This window comes from Pipistrellus kuhlii, unplaced genomic scaffold (genome assembly GCF_014108245.1).
Source record: "Pipistrellus kuhlii isolate mPipKuh1 unplaced genomic scaffold, mPipKuh1.p scaffold_m20_p_4, whole genome shotgun sequence".
NCBI classification, from domain to species: domain Eukaryota; kingdom Metazoa; phylum Chordata; class Mammalia; order Chiroptera; family Vespertilionidae; genus Pipistrellus; species Pipistrellus kuhlii.
In genome coordinates, this window is record NW_023425540.1 from 1,537,501 (window position 1) to 1,550,465 (window position 12,965).

A 12,965-nucleotide genomic window follows, 5' to 3' on the forward strand; every position below is an offset into this window, starting at 1 on the left:
CAGGATGCCGTCCTCGTTGCACCGCGCGATCACCTCGCTCAGCATGGAGCCGTCGTGCGACTCGCCGTCGGTGACCACCACCATGACCTTGGTGGCGCCCGGCCGTCCCCCCGCGGCCGCCGTGTACGCGTGGTCCCTGCAGCAGAGCAAACGAGGGTCACTCCCCGTGAGGGGTTCCCACGGGCCCGTCCTCAGACGGCCACCCTGTGAGCGGGCCTGGGGCTCGGCATGGCTCTCGCACCGGGGAGACGCCAGTCAGGGCGGCGCCGGCAGCCGGCGGGGACCCTGGCCGCCGAGCCCTGGCCGGCCCAGCAGGCCTTCCCGCGGCTCCTCCGCCGGGTGAGGATCTGCCAGCCCTCCCTCCTGCTGGCTCCCCAGGGGGTGTGCGTGCTGGGTCCTGCCCTCTGTCCCTCCTCGCTCCCCGGCCGACCGGGTGAGCTCACCGGGCGTGCTCGATGGCCTTGAACGTGTTGGTGAGGTCCCCGCCGCTCTGCACCGTCTTGGACGTCTCGGCGATCATGTCCGCTTTGGTTTTAAACGTGTTCAGGTTGAACACCACGCGGGGGTTGTTGGCGTACTGGATGAGCCCCACCTGCGGACAGCCGCTTGTCACTGAGTGAGAGCTCATTGCTATGCGGCCAACCGATAAAACCCAGCCGGCCTGCACTCAGATGTGGGCTGGCAGCCTGAGGGAGTCATTTTCAGCTTTATAAGACCAGCTATTGTTCTCCCAGTGAAATGGCTCCTCGGCTGGAGGCTGCACGTCAGGCATGTCAAACTCCAGGCCACATGCGGCCCACAACAAGTATTTTTGCGGCCCAGCCAATATGACGGTATGTAAGGAACATTTTTAAAAATATGTACTTTATTGATGTTTTACAGAGAGGAAGAGAGACAGATAGAGAGTTAGAAAGATCAATGAGAGAGAAACATTAACCAGCTGCCTCCTGCACACCCCCTACCGGAGATGTGCCCACAACCAAGGTACATGCCCTTGACCGGAATCGAACCTGGGACCTTTCAGTCCACAGGCTGATGCTCTACCACTGAGCCAAACCGGTTTCGGCCGTAAGAAACATTTTAATAAAAATTTTGTGATTTTTATTGATTTTTACAATATCCTGTTATCCATCATTATTAATAACAAAGTACAACGTTCAACCAGTAATGACTGTGACTATCATCGGGTTACACTCATTTCTCACACATGCCCTATGGGAGGCGCACCATTTCTCCCCACTAATGCCAGCGGCAAATACTTCGCAGCCGATGGCACGTCATTAGTCTTAGACTAACTGGTCTGGTGTGCGCAACAGGAAATATTTCGCTTTCAGAGAACAAGAAAAATAGGTTTGTTTCCGTTACGTTTATTAATTTGTGCAGTTACTTGGTGTCTGGTAAGTTAATGTTTAAGAAAAATATTAATGCTTATTAAAGTGTTCTATTGTTTTTTGTTAACGATGACTCATTTATTTCACCCCTTTGTCTTCAGCATGTCTCTATCGCAATAAACCTCCGTGTCTATGGAAATGGAAGCTTTCGTTTTTTTGCGGCCACATCCACTTAGACCTTGCTTACCTGGCCCGTGGTAGCCTTTGAGTTTGACAGGCTTGCTGAGCACGTATTACATCAGCACTGATCGACAAGAAAGAGGATGTGCTATTGTGCACGATTTGGTCCTTAGGAGTACTAACTGTAAACGTTTAAGCACCGCCCTATAGTATGTTAATGTGGACAAATGTTCCAATACAGTTCAGACTAGAGAGATAAAAGTGATATAAACACTTTCATTCATGATGGACGCCACCATGTGAATAACTGAGCAGCTGCGGGTGGGAGAGGACGCCTCATCAGCTCAGGAGAAGTACATAATGAGCAAAGAAGAAGCGTTCAAGCCCTGGTGAAAGTGCTGATGGTGTGGCTCGATGGACAGAGCATCGAACTGTGGACTAAACGGTCCCGTGCTCGATTTCAGTCAAGGGCACATTGAGCCTGGGTTTGGGGCTCAATCCCCAGTGTGGGGCGTGCAGGAGGCAGCCCATCAATGATTCTCTCTCATCATGGATGTTTCTATCTCTCCCTCCCCCCCTTCCTCTCTGAAATCAACAAAAATGTATTTAATAATAATAATAATAATAATAATAAGAAGAAGAAGAAGAAGCAGTAGTGGTGGTGGTGGTGGTGGTGTTTGAGACAGTGGTTACTGCTCAGAGTCGTGCGGTCCCTCGGGAGTGGTACTGTGCGGGTGTCCTCTCACCGCACTGCGGGTCTGAGCCGCCTCCTGCAGGGGCTGGGTCTCTGCGCTCCAGAGAAACGCCCTTTGAGAGTCTGACCAGAGAGCTGAGACGGAACAACCTCTCAGCAGACGCCACCTCATCCTGTTACTCCGGGTGGGGGACGCAGGCCCATGAGCCTGCACTTGGTCTGGCCCAGCAAGGCCTCAGGGTGAGTTAATGAAACGTGTGACCAAATAGAGCCGGCTGAATTTTAAGCTGATAACTTTGTATGGCCCCAGAACGATGTCACGGACATCCAAAGGGCCCTTGGCAGAAAAAAGGTTCCCCACGCTGGCTTCAGGTCCAGAGGCTCAAACACTTCTCTCACTGTCCTTGTGCTCAGCACCGATGTCACCCTGGGTGTCTGGGGCTCCCGGGGCAGGGAGTGGGGTGAGGGGCCCCTGGTCCAGGGGCTCTGAGACGCTGTCCTGTGTCAGGGTGGCGAAGGGGCGCGGCCTGGATGGCTCAGTTCCATCAGCACTTTCACCCGGGGGAGAAAATACATCCCCGACCGCTGGTTTCAGGTTTTCTAAGACCCGAGAGAGAGGGAAGGACCCAGAACAACGGGGAGTCCAATATGAGGAGACAGGACACGGCCCTGGGCTTCTGGGTGAGAGAGGGGAGAGCTGCGGAGGAGATGTGAGGAGGTGCGGGATAGCAGGACTGCCAGGACGCCGGGGGCTGGCCCCGTTGACGGCGGTCCACGGCTGCTACAGTCAGAACGGCCCCCGAGTGGCAGAGCGAACAGGGAAGAAAGAAAAGTCCCCAGAGCTTTAAAAACCAGTCTGCTCCCTCTCACACAGGCAGGAGGCTCTGCTCCGGAGCTTGGCTGCCTGTCCCCGAAGACAGAAGGGCAAACCCAAGACCCCCTGCGGCCGCAGCCGCCAGCCTTTCGGGACCCCCTGGGCCAGCAGGGCCCGCAGACACCGGCTGGCGACCGCTGCCTCAGAGCCCGGAGACCCGCACCCGTTAGCGCCGAGGCCTGTGCTGGGCGGGAAGGAGGGGAGATGAGAGAAAAGACTAGATGAAACATAGTAAAGACCATAAAATAACATAAAGTGGAATTATGCTGTCTACAGACTTATTTACAAAAATCCCAGAATTCAAAAATAACTGTTTAGCAGTAAGAAATAATAATAATAAAAAAAGCCTTTATGAGTCCAAGTAGATGTAAAGAAAATACACCTATCTGATTTTAAAGTATATGAATACATTTATGAGTTAGAGGATGGAAAAAGTAATCAACTAAAGAGGATTAAAATGCTAGACCAGTGGTCGGCAAACTCATTAGTCAGCAGAGCCAAATAGCAACAGGACAACGATTGAAATTTCTTGTGAGAGCCAAACTTTTTAAACTTAAACTTCTTCTAACGCCACTTCTTCAGAATAGACTCGCGCAGGCCGTGGTATTTTGTGGAAGAGTCACACTCAAGGGGCCAAAGAGCCGCATGTGGCTTGTGAGCCGAGGTTTGCCGACCACGGGGCTAGGCCCACGCCTGACGCCAGGTCAGAAACAGAGTCCCAGCCCAGAGACCAGCAGTGGCACAGTGATGGATGCAAAGAACAACTCAACGCAGCACAAGCTGCATTTCACTCTCCGGGTCAGCACTGATGCCGCCACCCGGGACCCGGCAAGTGCGAAGATGAAGACTCACACCAACACCGTTTCCTCCAGGAGAAAGCATGTGTGACCGGCGCCCGTACCTGTGTCTTCGAGGGGCCTATGTCCAGGCCTTGCACAAACTTTTCCAGAAAGTTCTTCACCGCCACCCAGGGGTAGATACTGTTGGATTCATCGCACACCACCACCACGTCGATGAAGGAAGTGCAGGCTACATGGGGGAAGGGAGACACAGATGTCTAACGTCACTGAACATGAAGCGGGGACCTGGAGCGGAGGGCTGGGGTGCGGACACGTGTCCCCGCCTCTAACAGAAGCACCGCCCAGCCCACCCCCCACACACGCGTGCACTCACTCTGCAGCGCTGGCGAGAAGCTACCCAGGAGCCGGAAGTCGGGGCTGACGTCGGAACACACCCCGGTTGTGTAGTACTGACTCCCGCACTGCTGAGCCCACAGCGGGCCGCACGTCTGAGAAACGGGAACGGAGACAGAACATGGAACCCTCAGACCTCCGCCCCTCGTCCGTGAGGCCCCAGCCCGTCTCTGTTCCTCTGGGGGTCGGGGGAGGGTCTGGGAGGAGGGAGAGCAGGTGGGAGATATCTGTGATCCTACCAACAACAGAGGACATGCAGGGCGAAGGGCAGAAGGAGGGAGGAAGTGGCGGGAGGAGCTGTGTCCAGGGGCAGGCTTCGGGAGGAGGGGCCCGCCACCCACCAGGGTCACCCACCAAACCGAGGAAAGGGTGCCTCCGTCCCAGGGGACACCGGGAGGAACGTGAGCGCAAAGCTTCACGTTCAGAGTGAAGACGACATGGTGCCTGTGTGAAGGTCATTGTGAAGGTCACATGGGTCTGTAGGAATGAACCGCCCAGAACAGCGCTGGGCCAGCTGCAAGGGGGGAGCTGTCAGCAGCTTCCTACGTGGTCTTTCCCCCACACGGCTCCTCCTGTCCCCTCCCTGCGGGGTGTGAGTGTCAGCAGAAACCACAAACCCACACCCCCAGGCCCCGCAGGGAACTGGAGGAGAGCTCGGGCCAGGGCAGGGGCCAGGTGCATGAGGAGGTCACCCCGGCTCAGCTCAGGGACAGCCAGGCCACCACATCCTCAAAAAGAGTCAGAAAGGACGGATTTCATGTGAATATCCGGTTTCAAAAACCACTCTGCTAAACCACTCAGAGAGGCTCATGGGCTGCCCGTGTTCAGTTCTCTGAGGACGTCCGGGCCCATGTCCACTCCCCCAAACCTGCGGTCACCAGGCTGGCCAGGCCTTCGTGCCCACACCCCTGGCTCCACCCTGAGTCCCCCCATCAGCCCAACCCCCAACCTCCCGCCAGCCAGCCCTGAGTGCCAGGACCTCCCGAGTCAGTCACAGGGAAAATGCTCACTCAGTCATTATGGAAATCATTAGATGGAAAAGGGAAAAAGAGGGGAAGGGACGTCCAATCAAGATCTTAATAAAGAGGCTACAAAGCTCACCAATGATTAAAACTGAACCAAAAAGTGTGGTCTTGCAATAAGCCATCCTATATAATAAATAGGTAATATGCAAATTGACCATCACTTCCATGTAGTCAACACACAAGATGGCCACCCCCATGTGAACACAAGATGGCCACCACAAGAAGACCAGTTGGGAGGGACCAGGCCTGTAAGGGAGGGTAGTTGGGGGTGACCGGGTTGGCAGGGGAGGGCAGTTGGAAGGGACCAGGCCTGCATGTGAGGGCAGTTGGTGACAATCAGACTGGCAGGGGAGGGCAGTTAGGGGTGACCAGGCTGGCAGGGGAGCAATTAGGCACCAATCGGACTGACAGGGGAGTGGTTATGAGATGATCAGTCCTGGAGTGTGAGAGGAATTCCAGATTGGAGAGGGTGCAGGCTGGGCTGAGGACACACACACACACACCCTCCCCCGTGCACGAATTTCATGCACTGGGTCTCTACTTGGAAGAATAAAAGGAAATTCATTTGACCCAGTTTAATTGTTGGGAGCAGGCAGCAGCTGTGATCATTTTTCATACTCAGCAAACAAGGTTGCTTTTTCCTATAAAACAGATTCATTTTGCCAATTATGGGAAAATCATATCTATTATGATTTTTAATTTACTTAGGTAATTTACTAAATAGCAGATACCAATAATTAATTCCTTGATCTCCATTCCCAAGTTGGATTTTTCTAATCATCTTGAAAAATAATAACTCATGAAGTAGCCAAAAAAATTTTAAAGCTAAGGAAAATAGCACTAAGAAGTTGAAATTCAAATGTGCCAATTGTCAATGCCAGAACAATTCCTGCTTTTAGCCCAGAATTTAAGAAGGCTCCAAAAAAATGTGATGATTGTCTGTCTTTTCCACATAAGTCCCGAGAGTATCTTAAAATGTTGATCTCTTAGGTATGTAAAGAAAACTGGCTTTTTTTCCTTCTTCTTTTTCTCTCTCTCCCTCACAGCTCTCTCTCTTCTTCTCTCCCTCCCTCCCTCTTTTGACACGTGGCTAAATTAACCTCTCAAATTCTCTTGCAACTTCACTTTACTCCATCTGAAGTGACAGGTTAAAAACTTTTAAAGCACATTCCATAATCCCCATGTCTCAGTATATTTCTTTCTGAATTTATTCAACTTTAAAAACAAAGAAGCAAAAAAAAAAAAAAAAAAAAGGTGATCGATTATAAGGACTTTAAGATATCAGAAAGCATGGCGATCCATTGCAACATTCATCCACATGTTGATGCAACACATATTATAAGCAAAACTAGATTCCCTTAGGGGTACAAAGTCTGTCTGAATGCTAACGTCTACTGGTGAGCATAGAAGGACATTGCTCAAACCGAGTCACTTTCCAGAAGAAGCCAGTTGTACAGAGGCTGGTGGTTAGCAGGTCACAGGTAAAACTAAGGGAGAGGTAAGCTGTCTAAGCCTCTCCTAACAGGACAATACAATGCGGATACACTTGTGAGGCTGGTGCGAATGTGAAATAAAATGGCGCTGCTATTTGCCTTTCCTCTCTCTGTGTGGTGCAATGGTTTTCACCTTTTATAGCCCACTCGTTTCAACCATTTCCCATGTCATTGCTTGGCTTAGTTCTGAGCTGAGAATTCTTCCCTCTCAGAAGGCCCCACTTTCTTTACGTGTCTCCAGCCACCAACCCCTCACGCCACACACAGAGTGCCTGGACGTGGGTGGCACGGACAGCCACGGGCCAGGGCCCTGTCCAGCCAGGCCTCCCCTCCCGCCGTGATGTCTCCTCCGCCTTCCGGATGCGGGGAAACACCAACGGAACTGAGAAGCGAGCGGGGCTGCCTTCACTGGCCCCAGCTCAGCCAGGGCAGAGGACATGACACGTAGGAGTGCCTTCCGCCGAGACCTACGTTCGGGATCAGCAGCTCCTGCTGGGGTCCCAGGGAGGAGCCCGCTTCTGCTGTTATCTCAGAGGCCAGGCGCCCAGGCCCAGGCCCAGAACCGGCTCCTCTGCTCCCCTTTCCGGAACGTTCTGGACAATGCTTGTGCCGAGGATCTTAAGAAGCCTGCCCATCCACAGGAGGCTCCCTGGGGGACAGCCACACAGCGTGACTGGGCAGAAAGCACCGCTGACAGTGAGCCCAGGTCTGCTTCCCGGGAGGGCAGGGAGGGCTGGGAGAGTTGGGGAGGGCTGACCACATGCGCCCGGGGAAGGATGGGGTGAGGACGGGTGTGAGGAGGGAACACTCACGAGAAAGCCTCCGGTGCCCGCGTTCCTGCTGAGCGTCAGGCCGAGGCTCATGTTGCTCTTGATCTCGGTCACGTTGGGGATGCTCACGGCGGCTGCGGAGGGAGGGGAGAGCGCGGTCACTCTGTTTCTGTAACCGGAGGAGCTGGCTGTTCCACAGCCCGGGGCACACCCGTTCCTCTGTAGGACTGAGCTCAGTGTCACTGTCAGTGCATCTGTGTGACCAGCACGGCTTTGAGCGGCCTTGGCAGCGGCAGCTCAGCACCTGGGGCTGCAGAGGGCGCTGTCGGGAGCCCTGGAGGCGGCGAACCTGAGAGGCCGCCCCATGGAACAGTCTGAGAGCAGCGCTGGCCACGCAAAGCACAGCGGAGGCCGCCTGCGGCCTCCAGTGTGCCATCCCTGCTCTTCCCAAGGCCACGGACACTCCACCTCACGCTTCTTCTGCACCAGAAAGAAAACATCCTAGAGCATCACGAAGAATGACCATATGGCCTGGCCGGCGTGGCTCAGAGATTGAGCATCTACCTGGGAACCAGGAGGTCAGGGTTCCATTCCCGGTCAGGGCACAGGCCGGGTTGCAGGCTCCATCCCCAGTGTAGGGCATGCAGGAGGCAGCCGATCAATGATCTCTCTCTCCCTCTCCCTCTCCCTCTCCCTCTCCCTCTCTCTCTCTCTCTCTCTCTCTCTCTCTCTCCTCTCTCTCTCTCTCTCTCTCTCTCTTCCTCTCTGAAATCATTAAAAATAGATATTTTTAAAGAGAATGCCATTAGTCGAATCTGGCTTTAAGCAACAGTGAGCTGACTTCAGGAGAGCCCAAGACTAGCTGGTTACATAACACATCTCAGCAGACGTCACCCCTGAAGTGCAGTGCAGCCTCTCGGGGCTCCCCGAAGGCCCTGCAGGAACCCCTTTCCTTGTCTCTGAGAGGAGGGGGTCAGTGCCCAGGGACCAGGGAGTGTCCACCCGCTCCATTCTGCCCTTGACTGGCGTCCCCGCCTCTGACCGCCTCCCTCCCCTCTCCCCACGCGCAGGACTGTCTCCTCTGGGCCAGAAAGTCTGTTTCCCTAATCCTGCTCACCCCGCACCTCTGGAAATGGGGCGCCCCTCCTCTCCCTGACCCTGCTCCCCGCCACGTGCTCCTGAGCCTGGTGACCTGCGCCCCCTCCCGCACTGCTGGGTGTGCTTTATGTAAGGTGACCAGACGTCCCTCTTTTGGTGGGACTGTCCCGCCAAAAGCGAGATGTCTGGTCATTTTAGCTTTAGGTTCCCGCCAGGGGAGTCTCACGCCCCCCCAAAGAGGAACAGCAGGGCTTCTGTGCGTGTGGCTTTACTTGTTAACTGTGTTATTTTTATTTAGGAAGACAATACGTCAGCACATGCATGTGATTTTTTAAAATAAAATGTACACGTTAGGGGTGAGTGTTTGAAAGCTAGAGGGACTATGAACCACTGGGCTGATAGAATAATACTTCTGAGCACTCACCCCAGGATCTGTTTTTATTTTTAGAAATTTTGCATTTACACGGATCTGCGCTGGGGGGGGGGGTGTGTGTGTGCAGATGTCTGGAGAGCACTGGTCTAGGTGACCCTCCGCCCCAGCCAAGGCCCTGTGGGCACTCCCCGTCACTGAACACAGGTCCCTGAGCGCTGCTAGGTCCAGGAACAGCGCAGGGCGAGAGGGATGGGTCGGAAACGGCCGCCCTCGTCGCTAAGCCTTCGCCAGTGGTGTGAATCGCTCCCCTCCCTCGGTTTCCTCAGCACTGTTTCCCTGATCCACAGCTTCCTTTTTAAAAATGTGCTTTTGCGGCTGCCAGGCTGGGAGCGGCCAGGCCCGGAGCTGCTGGGCCCAGAGCAGCCGGGTCAGGTGCGGCCAGGCCCGGAGCAGCAGCAGCCAAGCCCGGAGCAACCAGGTCGGAAGCGGCAGTGGCCAGACCTGGAGCAGCTGGTTGTGGAACGGACCAGAGCAACAGAGGCCAGGCCCGGAGCAGCCAGGCCCGGAACAGCTCGCTCCTCGCCTGCCCCCACCCCAAGGCTGCCTCTCAGACATGGCTGGAAACTTTTGGGGGAACTTGAGGGTCTGCTGAATCAAGTGATGAAGGCTTAGATCTGGAGGTGTTGAGTTAGTATAGCGCTGGGGTGTTGATCTGTGAGTGCCTTGTGCGGGGCCTGGATGAGGTTGGTTGACCTATTTGGAAGTATCTTTTGTGTGAAGTGTATCTTTGGGAATGTGGAGGTATTATTGATATGAGAAAATGCTAAGTAATTGATTTACTATCTGAAAAGGGATTTACTATCAGGGAAAGGGAGGGAGGAAGAGACTGAACATAAACTGTGCACCTATGGATGAGGACAATGGGGGAGGGAAAGGGGGCGGAGGGTGGGGTGGGAACCTGGTGGAGGGGGGAAGAAATGAGGAACCTTTGTAATAATATGAACAGTAAAGATTGATTAAAAATAAATAAATAAAAATAAAAATAAAAATGTGCTTTTATGGATGTCAGAGAGGAAGGGACAGGGAGTGAGAGAAACATCCATAGTGAAAGGGAATCATGGATTGGCTGCCCTGGGAATCCAGCCCACAGCCCGGACCTGTGCCCTGGCCGGGAACCAAACCATCTGCCCGCTGGGTCTGGGGAGATGCTCAAGCACGGAGCCCGCTGGGCCTGGGTCCTCAGGCTCCGTGACCCCTGGGTGCTGCTCTTTCGGCTGATGTCGATGAAGGGAGTGAGCAACGTGTGACCTGTCTCAGGAAGCGTGACTCATTCAGGCTTCTAGTAACTTCCAGTAACTGTCAGTAACTCCGTGCCTTAATAGAAGGCATCTGAGATGTGAGTACTTCCCAGCCGACCCAGCCAGCCAGACCACCCCAGGCGTGAATGTTTGTATCAGAATGGGGTCATTCAGACACAGCACCCTGAATCAGCCTTAGGACTGACGTCTTTACTTCAGGGGTGTATTCTGGGGAGCGGGGTTCGGGCAGCCTTAGACGTCTGTAAATTGTCAGGAAAATGGCCCTGAACATGGCGGGTGGGATCCGGCTCCCATCCCGGGGCGGCTGGTGCAGGGGGCAGCCCCTCCCCACGCGTCTCAGTGAACCAGGTCTACACTCTGGGAAATCTGGCCACACTGGGCCAACACCGCCGAGAAGAGAGAGGCAGGGGCAGCTGTGGGCAGTCCTTTAACACAGGACCGTGACTGGTCTGGTCCTTTCCCGTCGCATGTGTGTGTGTGTGTGTGTGTGTGTATGTGAGAGTGTGTGTGTGAGTGTGTGTGTGTGTGAGTGTGTGTGTGTATCAGTGTGTGTGTGAGTGTGTGTGTGTGTGTGAGTGTGTGTGTGTGAGTGTGTGTGTGTGAGTGAGTGTGTGTGTGTATCAGTGTGTGTGTGAGTGTGTGTGTGTGTGTGAGTGTGTGTGTGAGTGTGTGTGAGAGTGTGTGTGAGTGTGTGTGTGTGTGAGTGTGTGTGAGTGTGTGTGTATCAGTGTGTGTGTGTGAGTGTGTGTGTGTATCAGTGTGTGTGTGAGTGTGTGTGAGAGTGTGTGTGTGTGTGAGAGTGTGTGTGTGTGAGTGTGTGTGTGTGAGTGTGTGTGTGTGAGTGTGTGTATGAGTGTGTGAGAGTGTGTGTGTATGTGAGTGTGTGTGTGTGTGTGAGTGTGTGTGTGTGTGAGTGTGTGTGTGTGTGTGTGAGAGTGTGTGTGTATGTGAGTGTGTGTGTGTGTATGAGTGTGTGTGTGTGAGTGTGTGTGTGTGAGTGAGTGTGTGTGAGTGTGTGTGTGTATCAGTGTGTGTGTGAGTGTGTGTGTGTGAGTGTGTGTGTGTGAGTGTGTGTGAGTGTGTGTGTGTATCAGTGTGTGTGTGAGTGTGTGTGAGAGTGTGTGTGTGTGTGAGAGTGTGTGTGTGTGAGTGTGTGTGTGTGAGTGTGTGTGTGTGAGTGTGTGTATGAGTGTGTGAGAGTGTGTGTGTATGTGAGTGTGTGTGTGTGTGTGAGTGTGTGTGTGTGTGAGTGTGTGTGTGTGTGTGTGAGAGTGTGTGTGTATGTGAGTGTGTGTGTGTGTATGAGTGTGTGTGTGTGAGTGTGTGTGTGTGAGTGAGTGTGTGTGAGTGTGTGTGTGTATCAGTGTGTGTGTGAGTGTGTGTGTGTGAGTGTGTGTGTGAGTGTGTGTGTGTGAGTGTGTGTGAGTGTGTGTGTGTGTGTGAGTGTGTGTGTATCAGTGTGTGTGTGTGTGTGTGTATCAGTGGGTGTGTGAGTGTGTGTGAGAGAGAGTGTGTGTGTATGTGAGTGTGTGTGTGTGTGTGTGTGTGTATGAGTGTGTGTGTGTGTGAGTGTGTGTGTGTGTGGACAGAGCAGGCTCTGCCCGTGAAAAGGCGTGGCGCCATCCCGGCTCACCTTGCAGATTGAGCTTCTCGCACTCGGCTGCGGGCGGGCGCAGAGGGCAGCGGTACACGTCCCCCATGCGGTTGTCCGGGAAGCCGCTCCATGGCGAGCCGACCAGCAGCCTGCGGACGGGAGTGCTTTCCGTTAGGCTGTGCACCGTCAGCCGGCGCTTCCGACAGAGGCCTGACCACCACGCCGGGAGAAACACCTCGATGCCCATTTTCCACCAGTGACTCGGCCTATGTGTCCAGCTACCGACTGGTCCTCTGTCCTCTCTGCCCCTCAGGGTGCCGGCAGGGCCTGTGAGGCGGCCGTCTGGCCCTGGCACCTGGGAGCCCTCTGAGCGGAGCTGAGCCGTGGGCACACAACACCAGCCCCGGTGTCAACCACGTGTTTAATTTGCTAGTGGCCACGTGAGTAACACAGAGAGCCACACATGTAATTACTGCCGCGTCCCATTTGCTGAGCTCCGTGCGTGAACACCCTGGGCTGCCGGACATTCCAGTCCCCACAGCCCGTCTGACACCCGCCCTGTGCTGCCTCCTGGGAGCGCGCGTCAATGCCGACACAGACACGGACACGGGACATTCCAGTGCTGGCAGCCACGGGCGGCGTGGCCAGCCCCTTGGTCAGCCCGCCTCTAAAGAAGGAAGTGGTGCCCGGCCCACGTGGCTCCGTGGTGGAGCATCGACCAATGAACCAGGAGGTCAGGGTTCGGTTCCCGGTCAGGGCACAGGCCCGGGTTGCAGGCTCGATCCCCAGTGTGAGGTGTGCAGGAGGCAGCCGGTCCATGACTCTCTCTCATCATGGATGTTTCTATCTCTCCCTCTCCCTTTCCCTTCCTCTCTGAAATCAATAAAAATATATTTTTAAAGAAGGAAGTGGTATTAAAACCAAAGCAAAAACTCACATTGGTTGAGCGCCTTCGTTGCACTAACAACCCCCATGCTGTGCGGAGCGGAGGCAGCTCTCAGTGGCCTTATGTGTGTTGTTC

The 12,965-nt window shown here is 54.3% G+C and overlaps 1 protein-coding gene across 1 annotated transcript in view; it reads right to left on the minus strand.

Moving 5' to 3' along the window:
- ITGA2 (integrin subunit alpha 2) overlaps positions 1–12,965 on the minus strand; it is a 64,636-nt gene that overhangs the window by 28,491 nt on the left and 23,180 nt on the right. The window contains exons 5-10 of the mRNA XM_036409570.2: positions 11,984–12,093; positions 7,603–7,694; positions 4,253–4,367; positions 3,981–4,108; positions 444–592; positions 1–136 (exon numbers count right to left, since the gene is read on the minus strand). The exon at positions 1–136 is cut by the window's left edge and continues 15 nt beyond it. Coding sequence (XP_036265463.2) covers positions 1–136; positions 444–592; positions 3,981–4,108; positions 4,253–4,367; positions 7,603–7,694; positions 11,984–12,093 — 730 coding nt within the window. The remainder of the gene's footprint in view (positions 137–443; positions 593–3,980; positions 4,109–4,252; positions 4,368–7,602; positions 7,695–11,983; positions 12,094–12,965) is intronic.